We start from the raw sequence: 24121 nt of genomic DNA, 5'->3' as shown, positions 1-24121 counted from the left end.
CTGGAAGGGAAATGATTGTGTTTTTTGGACATGTTGATTTGTGTATGTCGCGTGGCATGAGATATGATTGCCGTCGTCATGTGAAATAAAAATATCCAAGAATTCTGTCTAGTTGAGCAATGAGAACAAGCCATTGAGCTGCACAGAGTTTGGAACTGAAGTTTGTGCAAATATACTAAAAGTAAATAATGTATACATTTCTTAATAGACTTATCAGTTGAACATAAATGTTGATAATTGCTCCATCAGTTCCTAATTCTGAACATTTCAAATTACATGTTTTACAATAGCAGTACATGATATTTTGTTAAACCTGACCATACTGAAAACTGGTTAAATTTACCAAAAAAGAAACTGCCTTGCTGAAATATACCTATAAGGGGAAGCTCATATCATTGCTTTAACCACTCCAGTGACCTATTGGTTAGCGGATCCGTCTTGGATGCGGGAGGTTGTGGGTTGGAACCCCAGCCAAGTCATATCAAAAACTTATAAAAATGGTACTGACAGCTGCGTCGATATGCACTCAGCATTAAGAGGTTAGTGTTAGGACTGGTTGGCCTGGTGTCAGGATAATATGACTGGTTGGGACATTATGCTACATGTCTGCATATCTGCAGCATGATGACCCTGTGCTAGACATCACTATAAACTGCCACACTGCAGACATGATAGTGATATGATTGCACAATTGTCAACACTACTTTAAAAATCCAAATCATAAACCATGTGGTCCTATCAAAGGTTAAAAAACCAGTGTTAGGACTGGTAAGACTGGTGTCAGGGTCATGTGACAGGATTGGACATGATGCTGCATGTCTGTCTGTGGCATGATGCACCAGTGCATCACTGTAAACTGCCACACTGCAGACATCTTAGTGACATGACTGGATAATTGTTAAAGCTATGTGAAAAATCCAAATGACACACACACACACACACACATGTATTTATATCTGCATGTATCAGTTGAGATAATGGAGATATTTATGTCTATATGTCTGTATTCTCTTGTATTGATGCTACATACTAAAAATGATTATTTATTATTACTAGTATTATTAGTATAATTACATATTTAGCATATTTTGTTATCTCATTAAAGTTTTCATTTTTTACAAAATGTATTTATCATCCTTTTTCTCTCTCTATCTCTATCTCTGTCTCTCTCTCTCAAATTTGTAGAATGTGGTTTCTTTCAATTATGATGCAGGGCCAATCAGTTTCACAAAATATTTGCTAGGATAAGGATTAACTTTTAATTAGTCGCGCTGGCTTTCTTGCTTGTTTATTTAAGACTAATCTTCAGCTATTGTGCAGTTTGACCACAGCTGACCAGAATATGAAAATAGGGCATGTCACAGGGAGAAACGGGGAGTCTTTATGTGAATTTCATGCATATTGGACCAGGAAGATCGGTTAATATTTAGTAAAAACAAGGTTTTAAAAACGCCATGAGAAACCTCCCGATTTTAGGTCCAAATCTCTATTTGTTATATTTAGTCTCCCTACTTGGATTTTGAAAAGTTCATATATAAGCCTTACACCCCGTTTTACAAGACTATGGAACCGCTCCGGTGGCCTAGTGGTTTGAGCGTCCACCTCCGAAGCGGGAGGGCAAGGGTTTGATCCCTGACTGAGTCATACCAAAGACCTATAAAAATGGTACTAACAGCTGCCTCGCTTGTTGCTCAGCTTTAAGAGGTTAGTGTTAGCATTGGTCTGCCTGGTGTCAGGATAATGTGACTGGGTGGGACATCATGCTACATGTCTGCATGTCTGCAGCATGATGACCCAGTGCTAGACATCACTATAAACTGCCACACTGCAGACATGATAGTGATATGATTGCACAATTGTCAACGCTACTTTAAAAATCCAAATCATAAACCATGTGGTCCTATCAAAGGTTAAAAAACCAGTGTTAGGACTGGTAAGACTGGTGTCAGGGTCATGTGACAGGATTGGACATGATGCTGCATGTCTGTCTGTGGCATGATGCACCAGTGCATCACTGTAAACTGCCACACTGCAGACATCTTAGTGACATGACTGGATAATTGTTAAAGCTATGTGAAAAATCCAAATGACACACACACACACACATGTATTTATATCTGCATGTATCAGTTGAGATAATGGAGATATTTATGTCTATATGTCTGTATTCTCTTGTATTGATGCTACATACTAAAAATGATTATTTATTATTACTAGTATTATTAGTATAATTACATATTTAGCATATTTTGTTATCTCATTAAAGTTTTCATTTTTTACAAAATGTATTTATCATCCTTTTTCTCTATCTCTCTCTCTCTCTCTCTCAAATTTGTAGAACATGGTTTCTTTCAATTATGATGCAGGGCCAATCGGTTTCACAAAATATTTGCTAGGATAAGGATTAACTTTTAATTAGTCGCGCTGGCTTTCTTGCTTGTTTATTTAAGACTAATCTTCAGCTATTGTGCAGTTTGACCACAGCTGACCAGAATATGAAAATAGGGCACGTCACAGGGAGAAACGGGGAGTCTTTATGTGAATTTCATGCATATTGGACCAGGAAGATCGGTTAATATTTAGTAAAAACAAGGTTTTAAAAACGCCACGAGAAACCTCCCGATTTTAGGTCCAAATCTCTATTTTTTATATTTAGTCTCCCTACTTGGATTTTGAAAAGTTCATATATATGCCTTACACCCCGTTTTACAAGACTATGGAACCGCTCCGGTGGCCTAGTGGTTCGAGCATCCACCTCCGAAGCGGGAGGGCATGGGTTTGATCCCTGACTGAGTCATACCAAAGACCTATAAAAATGGTACTAACAGCTGCCTCGCTTGTTGCTCAGCTTTAAGAGGTTAGTGTTAGCATTGGTCTGCCTGGTGTCAGGATAATGTGACTGGGTGGGACATCATGCTACATGTCTGCATGTCTGCAGCATGATGACCCAGTGCTAGACATCACTATAAACTGCCACACTGCAGACATGATAGTGATATGATTGCACAATTGTCAACGCTACTTTAAAAATCCAAATCATAAACCATGTGGTCCTATCAAAGGTTAAAAAACCAGTGTTAGGACTGGTAAGACTGGTGTCAGGGTCATGTGACAGGATTGGACATGATGCTGCATGTCTGTCTGTGGCATGATGCACCAGTGCATCACTGTAAACTGCCACACTGCAGACATCTTAGTGACATGACTGGATAATTGTTAAAGCTATGTGAAAAATCCAAATGACACACACACACACACGTGTATTTATATCTGCATGTATCATTTGAGATAATGGAGATATTTATGTCTATATGTCTGTATTCTCTTGTATTGATGCTACATACTAAAAATGATTATTTATTATTACTAGTATTATTAGTATAATTACATATTTAGCATATTTTGTTATCTCATTAAAGTTTTCATTTTTTACAAAATGTATTTATCATCCTTTTTCTCTCTCTATCTCTATCTCTGTCTCTCTCTCTCAAATTTGTAGAACATGGTTTCTTTCAATTATGATGCAGGGCCAATCGGTTTCACAAAATATTTGCTAGGATAAGGATTAACTTTTAATTAGTCGCGCTGGCTTTCTTGCTTGTTTATTTAAGACTAATCTTCAGCTATTGTGCAGTTTGACCACAGCTGACCAGAATATGAAAATAGGGCACGTCACAGGGAGAAACGGGGAGTCTTTATGTGAATTTCATGCATATTGGACCAGGAAGATCGGTTAATATTTAGTAAAAACAAGGTTTTAAAAACGCCACGAGAAACCTCCCGATTTTAGGTCCAAATCTCTATTTTTTATATTTAGTCTCCCTACTTGGATTTTGAAAAGTTCATATATATGCCTTACACCCCGTTTTACAAGACTATGGAACCGCTCCGGTGGCCTAGTGGTTCGAGCATCCACCTCCGAAGTGGGAGGGCATGGGTTTGATCCCTGACTGAGTCATACCAAAGACCTATAAAAATGGTACTAACAGCTGCCTCGCTTGTTGCTCAGCTTTAAGAGGTTAGTGTTAGCATTGGTCTGCCTGGTGTCAGGATAATGTGACTGGGTGGGACATCATGCTGCATGTCTGCGGCATATGCCTCAGTGCTATACATCACAATAAACTGCCGCACTGCAGACATCGTAGCGATATGACTGAATTTTTTGTAAAGCTACATTAAAAATCCAAATCACACACACACACACAAAACTACGGTAATCATGATAAATATACTGGTATAGTTACCAGTCAAAATTACCTTTTATCACAAGCCAGATTAAGGGTTTTAATGATTAACAGGCCTGTACTGCTGTCACAAAAGGAAAGACAAATTTGCCGACTGTCAACATAGGAGATGCCGAAACATCAAGCTTTCCATTGTGTGGAAAGTTATGATTGTTCAGCTAAAACACAAAACTAAAATTGATTGATGTTGATCTTAGTGGATCTATATGGGAATTCCAGCCTTTATTATTGCAACTCTTCATGAACATGTAAATTATAATGGTTAATGTACCTTGTACAATTAAATGTCCGTAACTTTTTAACAATATTACCTCAAATTGTAGGATCGCTTATATCATTAAAAATGAATAACTCGTGAGCGCATGATTCAACTTAAATGAAATAGCTATTAAAGACTGGCTGAAATGTTATCCAGAAGAATGCAATTTGGTTGAAACAATGAATAAAGCAAAATCTGCATCAATTATGTTTGGGAGTATTGAAGGATTTAAGTGATGCTATGCACACTTTGCACTGTATAAGTACTGTACATTATAGCATGGTATTCCTGGTAAACTCAACCAGCCCATGAATAATTATGAAGTCTGTATTTACCTTTATTTAACTTTGTGTTGGAGAAATCAGAAAATATGCACATGCAAAATAAAAACAAGATAAATCATTATAGTACTTGTGACGTTCTGTCGTATTGGGGTGGGGTTCTCCCAATATAATTTAATTAAATTAAATTGAAAATTCCACCCTGGCTCGTTAGGTTAGAAAGTTAAATTAGTGATGATGTAGATTTACAGCTCTGAGCCCCCAGTCAGCAATGCCGACGGTTGAATTATAGTGAACACGAAGATGAAATTCAATCAATAACAATTTAATAAATGTGATAATTTAAAAAAAAACGATAACTTCCAATCACTCGTCTTTCCCTCGACCAAGTGACAGCCTAATTCATCCCGTGATTTACAGTGTGAGTTCGATTTTCCCCCTGTCCTTGCATCTACTCATCTATTTCTTCCCACTGATTCTTCCTTCTTTCCGTTCCTCTAACTCCTTCTTTGTCTCTGTTTCCTCTCTACTATCTCCTCCAGCTTCGCTCCAGACCTCAACTTCTCCTTTCTTCTCCTTTCCCTCTCTATTATCTCCTCCTCCAATTTCGCTCCCAGTCTTCAACTTCACCTTCTTCTCCTTTCCTCCGTCTCTCTATCCGAGACTAAGGGACCAAACTTTAACTGGTCTGTCCCTCAAAGCTTCCTTTTGAAGCTTTCTGTACTTAGACCTTCCCGCTCTAAGATTTTCCCGCCAATAACGAATGGCTATTCGGAGTTACGCTAACCTCTTCTCTGGGTAATTTCTCTCAGCGAACTAACTTTTGCCGGAAAACACAGGGATATCATTCTACCCAAATCAAGGTCTCCCCCCATCTCGATTCTGATTGGGTGGTGCTGTGCCCCTGTCCAATCGTCTTAGCAGCCAGTTCAACCTGTCTGTCTGTTTGCAGGGGAAAGAAGTTAGGACACTCCCACTTCTTCATGTAATTTCTTTTGATCTTGGAAACATTTCGACACCTAGGTGATAACTGGCTATCGGGCGCCTCGCAACTCCGATGTCCGGTTTTTCGATTCTAGCCACAACAGTCTTACGTAACGGATTAGTGATAGCCTTCGGCAATGTTCGACATCAAACAATGACCCGTTAGAATTACCTTGATTATACATGTTTCAAACTGGGCTACTGTGGGTCGGGGTAAACATAAGAGTTTAATAATTGTCGCGTTACTGAAACTTACTTTATTGTACCTGCCTAAGTCTTAGGACATGGAAAACAATTATTGTCTTGTGTCCCAAGATTTACAACCCATACAGTAGTCAACAAAAAGACCTAAAAACTGTAATGTTTAGACATTGGCCCACGGAGAAGCTGACACCCCCCTTCCAGGCATTTATGTTTTCCTAAGGTGGCGCTCACCAGATAATATGTACTTTTGAGAGAGTGACGTATGTAAGGTGAAGTAGTTGGCATTTAAAACATGCACAGTGGAGAGAATGTTTGCATACCTCTATGCTACATTAATGTAATGTGGATGATATTTCTTTTTGATATTGTACTTTTGGAAATTTTACATGATTTAAGCACACTGCTAACTAAAATGACTGCTCCCTTGTGTTAAAAAATCAGTCTGAATTAGTCTAAAGTACACTATACATAGCAGCTATTAAAATAGGGAAAATGAATTTTGCCAGACTAGACAATACCAGCTTCTGAAAGTGCAATGAATGAATTACCAAATATATAAAATGTAAAAAAAGTTATCGGCTCTTTTTTATACAATTGACCTCTGAAGTTCAGGAAGTGAAAATGACCAAGTAGAGCTAGCACTTTTTTGAAAGGTGCACATTTGAAGTAAGGCCAAGCTGTATACTCTATAACCCATAGTACACCCATCAATCATACACCAAAATAAAGGGAATTAAAGGTTCTTTGCAATATACCTGAGATATACAAGGTCTTTTTTAAATAGCCAGTATAACCAGTGAGGAAAGCCGGGGACATTCTTTTTCTTTAAATTCCTAACCCTATGCAAAAAGCGAAACTGTATAGCGCCACCTTAAAGAAAATAAAAAAATGTTTGCAATTATTTTTTTTTATTTTCATATAATTATGTATGATGTTCTGAATAAAATGGTACATTCATATTGCATTTAAGCATGAAAATAAGCTAATTATGATCATTTTTCTCTTGCTTACATAATTTGCCATGAGGTATGTTTGTGTGAGTAGTGACCTTAATTATGGGGAAATTAGAAGACTTAGAATATAGGAATAGAGTCAACTTAAATTTAAAACTGTTGCAATAAGTGACAGAAATATATGGTGAAAATGTTTCTTTTCATTTATTTGCAATGAAATAAAAAAATAAATGAAGAGAAAGTGAATTCGCCTCTTCCATATTAAACAATAGGCAAATATTTTACACTTTGACCTTTGACCTTTATGAAGCTGATGAGTTACCTCCCTTTTCTAATTGTAAAATTCATTGTTGATATCTCAGAAATAATTCTGGCTAGTTTCATGTTCATGTCATTCAGCATAACATTGGTTGCTATGTTTACAAAATGTAATGTGCATTCTTAACATAGCTCACTTTTATCATGGGGGGGGTAGGCTGGACTTGTTAGAGACTCTGACACTCATAAATACTGTTCTGTGGGGAAAAAGGCAGGAGAATTATTCATAAGGATTGTTTTGATGCTTGCGACTTAAATGTTTCAGCCATATAAACATAATTAAATCATAAAAAAATAATACCTACATCTTCTTTATGGTGGCGCTCACCAGATAATATGTACTTTTGAGAGAGTGACGTATGTAAGGTGAAGTAGTTGGCATTTAAAACATGCACAGTGGAGAGAATGTTTGCATACCTCTATGCTACATTAATGTAATGTGGATGATATTTCTTTTTGATATTGTACTTTTGGAAATTTTACATGATTTAAGCACACTGCTAACTAAAATGACTGCTCCCTTGTGTTAAAAAATCAGTCTGAATTAGTCTAAAGTACACTATACATAGCAGCTATTAAAATAGGGAAAATGAATTTTGCCAGACTAGACAATACCAGCCTCTGAAAGTGCAATGAATGAATTACCAAATATATAAAATGTAAAAAAAGTTATCGGCTCTTTTTTATACAATTGACCTCTGAAGTTCAGGAAGTGAAAATGACCAAGTAGAGCTAGCACTTTTTTGAAAGGTGCACATTTGAAGTAAGGCCAAGCTGTATACTCTATAACCCATAGTACACCCATCAATCATACACCAAAATAAAGGGAATTAAAGGTTCTTTGCAATATACCTGAGATATACAAGGTCTTTTTTAAATAGCCAGTATAACCAGTGAGGAAAGCCGGGGACATTCTTTTTCTTTAAATTCCTAACCCTATGCAAAATGCGAAACTGTATAGCGCCACCTAAACTATTTGGCTTATACACAAGAATATACAGTAGGTGTTCTGAAGGATTTAATGCAATGAGTCAAAAGGAGAGGGATTTTATTTATCATCTGCATACCAAGGTCAGTATAAATAAGTTTATTGATTACTAGGGAGGGTCTGATAGTCGGAACTGATGAGAGACCTGTCTGCCATATCTTGTTGCAGATTGTTGTTAAGAATGTGACTATTCTCTTCTCCTCCAGCTTGAATGAGCTCTGGTGGCATGTTGCCAATGCCAGCTGACTCTCCTTTCTTTAGGGACCTAACTGCAGTTTCTACTTCCTCACAAAGAATGTGGTTGTCATCAATTCCTTCTGCCTAAGGGCCATTTAGTACTGTTGGATCTTTTTGAATCTGTTGATTGTACAATCCTGAGCAGTATTCTGTCCTTCACTTGAGGATCTCTTGCTATTATGTGAGCCATTTTCCTGACCTGTCTTGGATGGTGGTAGTTTTCCCTTACTGAAGAGTTGTGAGATCTTTCACCAGTTATTATGCCATCTTGGTATCGTTTCTTCTCAGAATGTCTTTGATTTCACAGCACGGTTGAATCCATCTAGGACTCATTTGCCTTTTTCATGCTTTTCATGATCATATTGTTTGTTTCTCTGTATTTTCTAGCTCCGTCATGATCTATTTTCCCTTCTTAGTTCTCTTCTTTTGTTACATGGTTCAGCGACATCTGTTGTGATGTAAGGTTTAAATTTTCATCAGTATTTGCCAATGATCTCCCTGGCTGCGCTAGTCAGAACTGTGTTGAATATGGTTGTTAAAGAATTCTATATAGGTGTCTTGGTTGTCCAGGGTTGTCAGAGGTGCAAATCTACCACCAATCATTGCTTGGAAGGCTTCTGCTACTTTTGGATCTTTCAATTTTCGAAGGTCAGATAAAATTCTTGGTTGGTTAGGTTTTTATCATTTGCAGGTGGAGGCAAAAGGTTTGAATTAATAAATCATGATCACTTCCAATATCTGCTCTTGGGAACTTTGTGTTCTGGTAATATTCAGTGTTGAATTGTCTTTTCACCAAGATGTAGTCAATCTGGTTGTGATGTTGTCCATATGGACTGTGCCAGGTCCATCTTCTAGGTACTTTGTGAGGGCCAAATATGTTGGATAGCACAAGATTGTTGTAGGCGGCAAACTCCAAGGGCCTGAGTTCTCAAGAAAATTCCAAATGAAAATTATTGATCATCACATACTTTTTACGATGGTTGTCAGTACTACATTGGGTCAAGCAAAAGGATGTCAAGCCCAAACTTAATAAATAAGAGAATAGTATCAATCATTTCTAACAGATTTCACTTTTTCAAACCTTGAAACTGTCCTTGTCCATATATATACATATCCTACAACATTGATTTTGCTGTATGTATTTCACTGGACAATGACATTCCAAGAAATAAGGATGTTTGAGGTTTGAAACAATTGATTAACTCGTTAACTCTTGGGAGGCCCTGAGTGGCAGAGTGGTCTAAAGCACTCACCGTTATGGATCACTGCCATCTCACCTCTGTCTGAGTGGGTTCAAGTCTCATGTTCGGCCTATGTGGGTATGTGAGAAATATTGCCAGTAGCTTCTCGTTGGCTGGTGTTTCTTTACGGAGTTTTCTCAGGTTCTTCCTCCACCATTAATACTGGCCACCATGTATAGGTTATCTTGTGCTGAAAAATGGCATTATACCCAACAATAACAACAACATCATTAACTCTTGAAGAATTTTGTCATTTGCACCTGAAATATGAGTAGGAAACACATTTTGGTGCCTGCTTCTAAATACGTCCCCAAACAAATATGCATCCAAATGATTTTCGCTTGGCCTGGTCCCTAGTTGTGTTATAAACATTGTTTTCCATTGGCTAATTTGCTCACACATGTGCAGACGGGTACACATTGTTTTTTTTTTTTTTTGCTTATTGGACTCATCATGTTTGTGTCCTGGCCATGTTTTACTTTAAATCCCTAACTTAGCCTACCTTTTGCAAAGGTTAGCATGTTTGCAGGCTGTTCAGACCAGTCTGCCTTAGAACTGAGGCTAAAAAAGTTTAAAATCCGAACACAAATTCCAATTCCAATGATGCACACATTTTTGGTGAAAAATTATTGGGTAACAGAAAATATTTTTCCGTCTGTATCTTGTAATGCGAGTGGAAAGACCAAATTATCTTTGTTGAGCTATGTCTGTCTACTTTTCTGTAATATCACCCATTGTGGTGTATCTTAAATGACCATGACGCTTCAGAGCTCAGAAATAGGGTACTATCTCCTGAAGCACAAAAGTGGCAGCAGCGGTTAATGAGTTAATCACTAGTCAGAGATATTTGCCATCTAATTCTATATAACGAGACTGATTACTAAAATAGTTGGTGATAAACCACTATATTACCTGTGTGACTTGTACTTTAATTTTGTCTTAAATGAACATGATGCCATTTTTCTGTTCAATGTGGCCAAAAATGGTAGAAATCAAGGCATCTTTGCAGTCTTGTTATGTTGGCTCATTTAAAATATTCCCACTTAATAATAATAATAATAATAATAAATTGTAAGATGGTTACTTAATACATTACTAAACACCTCATCTACTTTAAATCTACAAAAAAATCTTCAAGATGCGTATAATAGCAAATATCAGATATAACATAGAACATCATGTTATTGCCACTTGGGTGACAAATACATTTTTTTAGATTTATGAAAAGGTTATTTCAGGAATTGAGTAAGACACAAAGCAGATGACACCAGGAAAATGGCTGTTTTGGTTATTGGAATGATGCAACCAAATAACTCAAGCCAAATGTCTAAACATGATATGAGTAAGACCCAAACATATCACACTAGCAAAATGTCTATACAGGATATGAATAAGACCCAACCAAATCACATGCATTTAGAACTTACCTTGTGCATCTTGAGATGTCACAAAGTTGTAGGTTGGCTTATATGCGGGTCATGAACTTTTTAGTGTTTATACTTGTTCAGTTTCTGGGTCGGCTTATACACGAACGGGCTTATACGTGAGAGTAAACGGTAGTCATGCTTACCTTTACAATTTGTATGAATCTGGTGCTTCAGGTTTTAACTTACAGAGTGAGCAGGACACAACCAAATGACAAATGACACAAATCCAATGGCCTTACAGGGAAGAATAATCCTAAACCAACAAGACAAATGGCTATACAGGGTATGAACAAAACCCAACCAAATGACATAAGTCAAATGGCCATACAGTGTATGAGTAATCCCAAACCAACAAGACAAATGGCTATAGGGTTTATGAGTAAAAACCAAGCAAATGAAACAAGCTGAATGCTGTACAGTACCATCTTCTCATAAGATCCTGTTAATAGGAGATTCTTTTGACGCCTGATTTTAATCTGAAATTCCTTTCCTGAATTAAAGGATATTTTCTAAATAATATTTACCTTTTGCAGGCTGAAGAGTTTGAGTCTTGTACTAAATTATTAATATAATTTAGATGTAATAATAAATTCCTATATTGTATATGTAATTATAAATTCCAATATTTTATATGTAGTAATAAATTCATAGATTTTATATGTAATAATGAATTCTTATTTTTATGTAATACTAAATTCATATAGGTTATTTGTAATAATAAATTTCTGTAGCTTATAGCTGATAATAAAATTCCTATAGTTTGTCGATTAAAAGCATTCATTCATTCTCATTCTCATACATTTTATTATGTCACCGTCTCTGATACCAGTATTTATAATAACGTTCATGCCTCCCACAATAACTCAACCGTGTTACAGTAGATTTGATCATTATAATACGAATCATGTGTCCCCAGTAACTCAACTTTGATTCACTCATTTTAAGTCAAATCATGTATCCCCTGTAATTCAGATTTGTGATGAGTTAGCCATTATAATAACACTCATTCCTCTCCAGTAACTTAAGTGTGTGATAGGACAAAATTCAATCATTATAATACCAGTCATACATCTCTAGTCACTCACCTATATGACAAAGGGCTTGATTCAGTCGTTATAATACCAATCATGTGACCCAATAAATAATCTGTATGACAAGACTAGATTCATTCATGGTAAATGAAATCATGTGCTCCCTGTAACTCAACTGACTGAAAGGACTTGATTTAGTCATAATACCAATCACGCATCCCCAGTAACTTAACTAGGACATGATTCAGTCATTACAATCCCAATCATCTGTCCCCAGTAACTCTGTCAACTCCAGTGCGTAGTGGTTAGAGCAGCTTCCTGGGTGTGTGAGGTCGCAGATTCGAGCCCCACCTGAGTCATACCATGGATATATATAAAAGGGTCATAACAGCTCCCTCGCTAGGTACTCAGCATTAAGATGTAAGCGTTAGGACTGGTCGGCCTGGTGTCATGATAATGTGACTGGGTGGGACATTGCGTTACATGTCTGCGGCTTGATGTCCCAATGCTAGACATCACTATAAACTGCCACACTGCAGAGTCATAGCAATATGCATGAAATATTTTTAAAGCTACATTAAAAATCCAAATAACACACACACCTACACCCCCATTAAATCAGCAGTGTGACATGACTAGGTTTAGTCATTATTATACCAGTTCTGCATCCCCAGTAACTCAACTGTGTGACAGGACTAAATTCAAACATTGTCATACAATCACATGTCCCCAGTACATCATTTGTGTGACATGACTTGATTTACTCATTATAATTCAATATTAATAATGTGCCCCAAAAACTCAACTGTGTGTCAAGACTAGATTCACAAAGTAACTCCACTGTGTGACAGGACTAGATTTATTAATAATACCAATCACACATCCTCAGTGACATAACTATTTAACTACTAGATTTAATCATTATAATTTTAATCATGTGTCCCCAGTAACTCACTTGCCTGACAGGCCTAGATTTAGATGCTGTGATTCCAATCATGCATTCCCAGTATCTTAACTGTGTGTTAGAACTATATTTAGTCATTTTAATAAGTATGCATCACCAGTATCTCATCTGTGTGACAGGACTGAATTTCACTCATTGTAATTCAGTCACGTGTCCCCAGTAAATAAACTTTGTGACATTACTAGATTAGTCAAATTAACAGTTTTGAATTTTCAATTGTATACACTTTAAAATGTGAAGCTATTATTTTGCATGTACAAATAGATTATGTGGGAGTTTGAGAGAGAATATTGATTTGAGATGCTTGCATCTAGGAGGGCATTTCAGATAGATGTTTAGAAAACAAATCCACATGAATTAATATGAAGTTATTTGAATATTTATGCAAGAAAACATAGAAACTTCACTTGTCAGTGTTGTTTTTAATGTTTGTTTATTTTTCCCTAAGGTCAAGGTATGTCTGTGTGTTTGTCATACATCAATAAGGTCAAGTTATCTTATGGTTTTATCTCTACATTTGTCATCCATCAATAAGGTCAAGTTATCTTATGGTTTTGTCTCTACATTTGTCATACATCAACATGGTCAAGTTATCTTATGGTTTTGTCTCTACATTTGTTGTCCATCAATATAGTAAAGTTAACTCAGGTATGGCTCTCCATTTGTAATCCATCAGTCTGTCAGCAGTGCTTTTGGCTGTTGTAGGGACCATAGTTCTAGTCTAATTTTTATAAAACTTAGAAGATAGATTTGTGCCAGAAATATCTCAGACATGTTACGATGAAATTCATGCATATTAATATAGTTGTGATGAAATTCATGCATATTAATATAGTTATGATGCAATTCATGCATATTAATATAGTTAGGATGAAATTCATGCATATTATTATTGTTATGATGAAATTCATGCATATTAATATAGTTATGATGGAATTCATGCATATTAATATAGTTATGATGCAATTCATGCATATTAATATAGTCATGATGAAATTCATGCATATTAATAAAGTTATGATGCAGTTCATACATATTAATGTAGTTATGATGAAATTCATGCATATTAATATAGGTATGATGCAATTCATGCATATTTATATAGTTATGATGCAATTCATGCATATTAATATAGTTATGTTGAAATTCATGCATATTAATATAGTTATGATGAAATTCATGCATATTAATATTGTTATGATGAAATTCATGCATATTGATATAGTTATGATGCAATTCATGCATATTAATATAGTTATGATGAAATTAATGCATATTATTGTTATGATGAATTTCATTCATATTAATATTGTTATGATGAAATGCATGCATATTAATATTGCTATGATGAAATTCATGCATATTAATATTGTTATGATGAAATTCATGCATATTAACTTAGTTATGATGAAATTCATGCATATTAATATAGTTATGATGAAATTCATGCATATTAATATAGTTATGATTAAATTCATGCATATTATTGTAGTTATGATGCAATTCATGCATATTAATATAGTTATGATGAAATTCATGTATATTAATATAGTTATGATGAAATTCATGCGTATTGATATAGTTATGATGAATTTCATGCATATTAATATAGTTATGATGAAATTCATGCGTATTACTTTAGTTATGATTAAATTCATGCATATTAATATAGTTATGATTAAATTCATGCATATTAATATAGTTATGATGAAATTCATGCATATTAATATAGTTATGATTAAATTCATGCGTATTACTATAGTTTTGATTAAATTCATGCATATTAATATAGTTATGATTGAATTCATGGATATTAATATAGTTATGATGAAATTCATGCATATTAATATAGTAATGATGAAATTCATGCATATTAATATAGTTATGATGAAATTCATGCATATTAATATAGTTATTATGAATTTCATGCATATTAATATAGTTATGATGAAATTCATGCATAATACTATAGCTATGATTAAATTCATGCATATTAATAAAGTTATCATGAAATTCATGCGTTTTACTATAGTTATGATGAAATTCATACATATTAATATAGTTATGATGAAATTCATGCATATTAATATAGTTATGATGAAAGTCATGCATATTAATATAGTTTTGATGAAATTCATGCATATTGTTATTAATATTAATATGGTTATTATGAAATTCGTGCATATTAATATAGTTTTGATGAAATTCATGCCTATTACTATAGTTATGATGAAATTCATGCATATTAATATAGTTTGATGAAATTCACGCGTATTGATATAGTTATCTCGCATCAGATTACTTGAGTTTGTTAAACTCTCACCATCTGTTCATTCCTTTTCAAGCAAATGGACTTATAAATATCTCAACAAAGTTTGATAATGAATAAGACCAGTGATTGTTAATATGGTGATATTACATCTGATTGGTTCATATTGTTCATGCTGATAGTTGTGGTATATCTGATTGGTTCAGATTGTCTATACCAGAGGTTCCCAAACCACGGCCCGTGGGCAACTTGTGGCCCATCAGCTCTCAGACAGTGGCCCGCGAGGCCTCTATATTTACTATAATGTATTTTAATATTTCCAAAAAAAATTGACATTCAAATAAATAAATAATAACTAGACAAAAGTTGCAATAATGAGTGATCTACAATATTCTAGAGTCTAGAATGTTATTTCTAAGTCTAAGAAGTCTGTCATTTTGGTCAAGCACTCAGAGCTCTGTCGACATTCGATAATTCACTCTGCACGTGGTTGTTGTGCTTTGATATAATTATTGAATGTGCCCGTTGAGTTAGTGAACGAAACGTTTAGAAATTCCCTTTTCCCAACCTTGTCGACCAATCAGAATGCGCAAGATGCCATGATGTCATCTGTTACAACTGTTTAGTAGTCTGCAGTTTGATGTTGAAATTAGATTTTTCAAATAAAAATTTACCGTTAAAGCCGATAAGCATGAACGTTGCTAACGTAGAAACAAACAATGCTAATAATGGCTACGATGTCGTAGCCTCAGATTGATTTGTTGTGGTACGAGTAAGGGTACTAATATTAGTACTATGCTAATAAGCGAAAATGTGAGGACGTTGCTTGTCGTGAATTCAACGCAGATTGGATGGAGACATTTATGTTTGTGCCTAGTCGTAGTGGTAAACCGGTTTGATTAATCTGTGGATTTTGTGTTTCCATTACGAAAAAATACAATCTGGAACAACACTACACGACCACACATTCAGAAATAAATGCTCAATATCTGGTCGGTTTGGAGATAAGAAAAGATTTCATAGCTAAGAAAGAAGGTTTTCTGACCAGTCAGCAGTCATTTTTCACCAAGGCTAAAGAAAAGAGTGCTGTTGTTGCGTCGTACGAAGTCACTCTTCTGTTGGCTTGCAAAAAGAAGCCGTTCACCAATGCGGAAGAAATAATAAAGCCTTCGCTTAAAATTGCTGCTAGAATGCTTGGTGATAATAAGTGTGAGACAAAATTTGATCAGATTCCTTAGTCTAATAATACATGTACTATGGCTATGCCAGCGATGCTCATCGTCAAGTAGCAACACATGTCAAAAATTGTATAAAAAAAATTAATGGGCAATGGACGAATCCACTGACATTTCTGACACAGCTCAGGTCGCAGTTTTTGTGCGAGCAATAAACGATAATTTTGAAGTCATTGAAGAACTTCTAGGACTTGAATCGATGCGTGCAACAACCAAAGGAATTGATCTGTTTGAGAAAAACAACATAGAATGGACAAAATTGCGTAGTTTATCCACCGATGGTGCTCCGGCTTTGACGGGTAAAAAATTTGGATGTCTGGCGTTATTGGAACAGTTTCTTGACTGCACTATTTTAAAATATCATTGTATCATTCACCAGGAAGCACATGTGGAAAGACATTAAATCTGAAACATATCATGGATGTTGTTCTGAGATGTGTAAACAAAATTTGAAGCAAGGCGCTGAACAGGCGTGAGTTCAGACAGTTTCTATCAGCCCTGAATGAAGAATACGGTGAGTTACTGATACACTGCAAAGTCAGATGGCTGTTTAAAGGGAAAGTACTGTCACGTTTCTGGGCAATGAAAAATAGTGTCTATCTGTTTTTGTCTGAAAGGATGAATTGCCTACACAATGGGAATGTCTGCAGAATGATGATTAGCTTAATGACCTGGCATTTTTGGTGGACATCATGTCTCATTTAAACTCTTTAAATGCGAGGCTTCAGGGAAAAGACAAACTGTTCACATATTTGTGCGATGACATTTATGCATTTAAAATGAAACTGCATCTGTTATCAGACAGCTAAAAGAAGGGACTTTAGAGGCGGTTCCAACTCTAAAGACACCTGTGGTGGAAAAGAAATTTGACCTGTTACAGTACAAGGTTAAAGTGGAATGTTTTCTGGATATCTTTCAGTCGAGATTTCAGGAGTTCGCAACAGAGGAGGATAATGTTGCCCTCTTCATAAATCCGTTCGTATTTCCGGATGCCAAGATCTACCAATTACAGCAAAACCTTCAGCATGAAGTAATTGATTTGAAATGCAATTCTGCACTGAGATGCAAATTCCTGCAGCTGCCTGCTTCACCCTCAGCTGATCATATGATCTCATTCTGGCGAACATTGCCTGTCGAACAATTTGAACACTTGCATTCATTCGCACAGATATATATTTGTCGTTTTGGTTCGACTTATAGATGCGAGCAGTCATTTTCCGCAATGACAATTATGAAAAACAAGCAAAGTTCCAGACTCACTGACAGTAACCTTTCTTTGGGCACAACAGCTTTGTGTCCAGACATTGATAAACTGGCATATGAACTTCAGTAACTGGTTGTGAAGAACAGTTACAATTGTAAATTAATTATATTAATATTGGTTTAGAAACTGATTTAAAATTGTTAAATGAACATTTGATTTAAAACCGAAAATGACTAGTGTAGAACAGACACTGACTGCTTTTAAAGTTTTAGAATTTGGTTGCTGAAAGTTAATAAATTTAAGAATGATATTACACTACTTTTATTTTTTTTATAAACATTGATAAACATTTATAATTTTATAACGTTGTGGCTTGCTTTATTACCAGAATAGTAGATATGGCCCTCTACTTGAAAAGCTTGGGAACCACTGTCTGTACTAATAGTGGTGGTATATCTGATTGGTTCAGATTGTCTATACTAATAGTTGTGGTAAATCTGATTGGTTCAGATTGTCTATACTAATAGTGGTGGTACATCTGATTAGTTCATATTGTCTATACTAATAGTGGTGGTACATCTGATTGGTTTGGAATGTTTATACTAAGAGTGGTGGTACATCTGATTGGTTCAGATTGTCTATACTAATAGTGGTGGTACATCTGATTGGTTCAGATTGTCTATACTGATAGTGGTGGTACATCTGATTGGTTCAGATTGTCTATACTGATAGTGGTGGTACATCTGATTGGTTCAGATTGTCTCTACTAATAGTGGTGGTACATCTGATTGGTTCAGATTGTCTATACTAATAGTGGTGCTACATCTGATTGGTTCAGAGTGTCTATACTAATAGTGGTGGTACATCTGATTGGTTCAGATTGTCTCTACTAATAGTTGTGGTAAATCTGATTGGTTTAGATTGTCTATACTAATAGTGGTGGTATATCTGATTGGTTCAGATTGTCTATACTAATAGTTGTGGTATATCTGATTGTTTCAGATTGTCTATAATAATAGAGGTGGTATATCTGATCCAACATTGATCAAATTAGGTAAATATGGTTAAATTATCAAAATCAATGAAGAGGACAACTACAAGTGAAATCCAAGCATGAATAGATGGTGTTCATGCATCTATTCTGCTGACCTTGTCATCCATTTAGTGACTTTGAGTAAGATTTTACACCAATTTTATAATGAGTGACACTGATGAATATTAATGAGGTCATCCTGCACCTGATTAGCAAATTTTTTTTGCCACTATGAAGATATTATGTTAAACATGATTTTGATCAAACGTGGTAAATAGGTATATAATACAAACTTAAAAAGACTTTCATAATGAGTGAAATTATCACTGTTACTCTATGCAACCCTAGTGAGCATATAATGCCCTCTTTGGTCTCTTGCTTCGCTGCAGATAAAAGTAATCTAATGAGTTGTTTGCTCTTGTACTTCAGTATGAATGATTCTTTGGGATCTTTATTTATTTTGTTTATATAATAATACGTACACAAAGTGATTTTTTCAAATCAAATAATCAGACAAGGAGAAACGAGCTTCATATTATTTATTACATTTTAAATAAAACTAGAGCAAGCTCCTAAAAGAAAAAATATTTTTGAACAAAAAAAGCTACAACAGCATTGTTGCTATTTGGTTTTGTTGTATAGATGTGATGGTTCGATTATTATTAAAATGGTTTTAATATAACCAAAACAACTAGCTAGTCAGGATGCAGATTTATTTACAGAGACATAGCAGTCTTTGGAGTTGTTCTTTACATAAATAGTAAAATGGGAATATTCTGAAATTTAATCAGCACATATTTCAGTTAAGATGCACAATATGAGTGAAGACAGAAAAAATCAAGTTTAATAAAAGTTACTTGTGAATAAATGTAGAAGAGATAGTTTGCATGATCCTATTCCAAACCTTGTAGATAAATCAAAGACAGATATTGTCTGACTAAAATGCAAAACTTCTGATGGATAAACATGTAAATTCTATAAATACTGCTTTAGTGAAAAATAACCACATTTGCCATTATTGACCTTTTGGCAATCTGCTTTTTCTTTTTAGAGCAACCAAATTGAGATCTGTGAGAGATATTTTAGAGAGATTCGCTCCTGTCTAAAAGACAAACCAACCAGGTTTCACTTGATAGATGAGGACTTTGCCATTGACAATACTGTTGTAGACAGAAAATTGGTAGATTTGAAGAGGAAAATTGTAGAGGTGGCATCACAGCAGCCATACTGGGGCGAGGTGATACCAGCACGGTGGCTCCCCCTCGAACAGGAGCTGATGAGGCAAAAGGCTGCTGGAGTGAAGGTAACATCTTTTGACAAATCTTTAATTTTAACTCTTAGATACAGCAGAAGAATTTGCAAGGTAGACAGGGCGATCATGTTTGCCACCATTTCTCTCCATGAATGCCTCCCTATATCAGAATGGTATCCATATGCTACCCATATCACAGATCGTGGTAGGGGAAAGGTTCCAGTCCTTCGCTTTTGAATGGGAAAAAAATTGCCATGAACATGTATGGACCCAACAAGTGGTTTCCATGGGACTATCAGTACCAGTTCTCCTTCATCCAGGGTTTCTTCAGCTACAGATGTGGCACTCCTCATCCAGGCATTGACCTATGCAAACTCAGTCAACTCATTTATGTCTCTTGGTTCAAGATGAAATGCCACAATGGCTTCTAAAGGACATTATAGGAAGACTACACATTCACAATCAGTGTGGACTTAGAACATGCATGGCATCTCATCCCACTCATATCATCCAGGAAGTTCAGGCACTTATCTACAAAGACTACAGCAGGTGAGTTATTATCTTGGACCAAGACATTATATTCCATTTTACTCTTCTTTGCAACCTCAGTTTCATTGTCAACAAGGACATCTCTGACATCGAACCATCTAAATATTTCAGTCGTCTGTTTATAGAGTTGAACATGCAAGTAATAAGAGTATACCTCCCTCAAAAACAAATATCGAATTAGTACAATCGGGGGATTCCTTGCCTAAATGAGACAATCTACCTGCCAGAGAATTACTTCACTGAGTTTTCTCAATGTAGCAGCAGATGTCCAAATAGAGGCTGAGTCTTTGCCCAATGGACCAACTTTATACAATCTGCATAATATAAAGCTCCTGCTCCACACCTTAAATAATTGGGATATATCTGCAAGTCTTACTGCCAGAAATAACCGTCTGTATGGATGCAAGCATAGACTGTGTCTGCACGGTGTTTGAAAGTCACTGAGAAATCTTTGTGTGTGTGTGATTTGGATTTTTAACATAGCTTTAATAATTTTTTAGTCATATTCCTACAATTTTTGTAGTGTGGCAGTTTATAGTGATGTCGAGCACTGGGGCATCATGTCCCACCCAGTCACATTATCCTAGCACCAGGCCGAGCATTCCTAAAACTAACCTCCTATTGCTGAGCACCAAGCAAGTCATCTGTTAGTACCATTTTAATAAGTCTTTAGCATGACTTGGTCATGGTTCAAACCCATGACCTCCCACATCTGAGGCAGACGCTCTAACTACTTAGACCACCTGAGCAGTCCAGTATAGGTACTTTTTCTATACATGGTTTACTCAGTAGGCTCATACATTTTACTACATGTGTGACGCTTGAATGATTTTACCTTTATAGGCAATCACAAATTGGCCTTGCTGCATGTACTTTTATGGTTTTGTTTTCAAGTTTATACATATAATTACTGTAAGGTTTCTCACAAGTTCACATAGCAGGACACTAATTACACTAAATGTGTATAGGTTATGCTCTATTTTGCCTTGCAGATTTAGACCATGGGTGAGATAAGCCTGTCAAGCACCCAACATTTGTAGTGTTTTTCTAGTTATCATTTCTGGAATATAGGTCAGACTTAAATATTATGGATACTAGTCAATCATAACTTGAGGGACGAAAATATTTGGTTGCTGCAGACCAGCAACACACATGGCTTCCCACCATATCATTTCTGGGCAGTGAGATGGAGAGCAGCAACAAGCACAAGTTACAGTCTTGCTTGTCATAATTATGGACCAGATATATAGATCAGTATCCTGTATCCACCCAAACCTCAAGAACTGGACAACATCATGCCAGCCAAGATAGCCAAGTTCCTTCATGAACGAACTCAGCCATATATCTCTGATCACAGTGGGCCACAACCATAATCGATCTAACAGTGTGAGCCACTAGAGAATGAAATTGTCCAGTTCCTCGACTCATAAGTGCCATAATATCCATGACCCAACTTTATGAACCAGTTATACATGGATCAGTCTAGCTCGCATAGTGCTGCTAGGCACATCCTGTGGACTACGCCCAGTCTATTCAGGCACAGGAGGAAAAATGATTCTGTGCTCACTATCTCCATCTTAGAGACCAATCATGGCTCAAGATACATTTGCAACAATCACCATCTGTTCTACAATTTAATGGTTAGATTGATGGATTTCGCACCACCTTCTCAGTCTCAGCTACAGTTGTGGGATTTACAAGGCAACCAGCAAGGTCACAGGGATGTCCATAGAACACATGCCACTGGAAGATAGTCCTACCACTCCCAATCTAAGTGAAAGAGGCAGAGGGAGGTCCATCATTTTCACGATCATTGCATGAGACAATTCTTATCTCGGTGACATAACTACAGGTCCCCCTTCCCACCCTAATCACAGATCCCAGTAGGGAAAAGTCGCCATTATTTCATGGCTGAATGTTGCAAGTTTACCATGACAACAATTAGACACAACAATAGTTTTTGCTTGCTCAGTATTACATTTGACGATATCATTACATCTTCAACCAAATTATGTTTTATGCTCGCATATATATATATATATATATATATATATATATATATATATATATATATATGTTACACATTTTGGGTTTGTTACAAAATTGTTAAAAATTAAATTAAAAAAGTTGTTTTTTCTTACTTTTATTATCGTTTATATGATTCCACTCATAACAAATTTGAGAATATTTTTAAAAGGATGACAACTGCATAAAAATAGCATAAGAGTACTTTCCTTATTTATTGCCTATTTATAGCAACTGTATATGACCCATTTCCAAGGAAACAAACAGGTTTCTTCAAATATGAAATTTGCCTTACAGATTAATTATATTGATAAGCTTGTTAGTTAGCAAACCAGTCTTTACTTCTAATGAAGATGGTTTCAGATGTGTGACTTGCGGATGTTATATATGATGGAAAATTTTAAAGCTGATGGATCTTTTCAAACTTGAAAACTGTCAGATCAGAAAAAAAGGACAAATCAACACCACTTTTCAAACCTTGAAAGAAGTATATGAGTAATGTAATACAGCACTTTGAGCACATGACTGTGCTCATTGCAACATTCCAGTTCACAATGATTCAGCAAAACTTACTTGGACTAGTTAAGGTACGTGGTAAACAAATTATTTTTCAGTATATTTTGTTTTTGTATTCTAGTTCTATTCAATATGGATTTTGCCCATTGTGACAAGAATGTTGATCAGCAGTAGATCCATATTATTAGCAAACATAAATATATTTTTTTCATAGGTGCTTTAATTCTGGCATGTAATATATAGCTTACACTTTTTGCACCTAAATTATGCTTTCTTTCTATTTGTAATAGCAATAGTTACACTTATACCTCTTGTGGGGTTGGCATGCATTAATAAGCCTTCGGACAGAGATCTTCCAGCTACTATGCAGCACTTGCTAGTTTGTCCTCAACATAAGAACTTTCATTGCCAAAAACAGGTTTTCTTTTGAGTAATCATACTGGTAATAAGTCTCATCTCTAAGTCAGAGACAGAGCCCAGTGCGAGCATTGAAGTGGTATTTTAGGAATATCTAATTGTTTATGAAGGAAGATCATGCCTCATTATGCCATCACAAAGGGAAGGATGATATAATAGACATTTTCAGACTGTATAATGGTGGGCTATCTGTCCCTTTTATTGGACTATGCCCACACCAATGAATTGGCTTCACATATTGACTCATCAGGTTAGAACAATCACCACAATTAGTGCATAAGAGTGAAACTCCTAACTATCAATATGCATGCCATGAGATGAAGATCTTAGTACACTTCTCTGGTTTTATCAGAGATCTGTCATCCAAAAAGACTTAGGTTGATCTGAAGGAACCTTTACATGTGGTAGACAAGGTTCCCCTTCCAAATTGTTTAATGGCTTCATGCAGATGTTGCTTCATGACTTCCACTGGATTTGCAGGAGGGAAATG

The 24121-nt window shown here is 35.7% G+C and overlaps 1 protein-coding gene across 1 annotated transcript in view; it reads left to right on the top strand.

Annotated features, from left to right (window-relative positions):
* LOC149784577 (uncharacterized) overlaps positions 1–24121 on the top strand; it is a 54742-nt gene that overhangs the window by 14447 nt on the left and 16174 nt on the right. Inside the window, exon 5 of the mRNA XM_089932651.1 lies at positions 19924–20175. Coding sequence (XP_089788777.1) covers positions 19924–20175 — 252 coding nt within the window. The remainder of the gene's footprint in view (positions 1–19923; positions 20176–24121) is intronic.

The sequence above is a fragment of the Sinohyriopsis cumingii genome, chromosome 14, assembly GCF_028554795.1.
Source record: "Sinohyriopsis cumingii isolate HCF-2022 chromosome 14, ASM2855479v2, whole genome shotgun sequence".
Lineage (NCBI taxonomy): Eukaryota > Metazoa > Mollusca > Bivalvia > Unionida > Unionidae > Sinohyriopsis > Sinohyriopsis cumingii.
The sequence above is the reverse complement of the archived record's forward strand: the minus strand, read 5'-3'. Positions and strand labels throughout refer to the sequence as shown.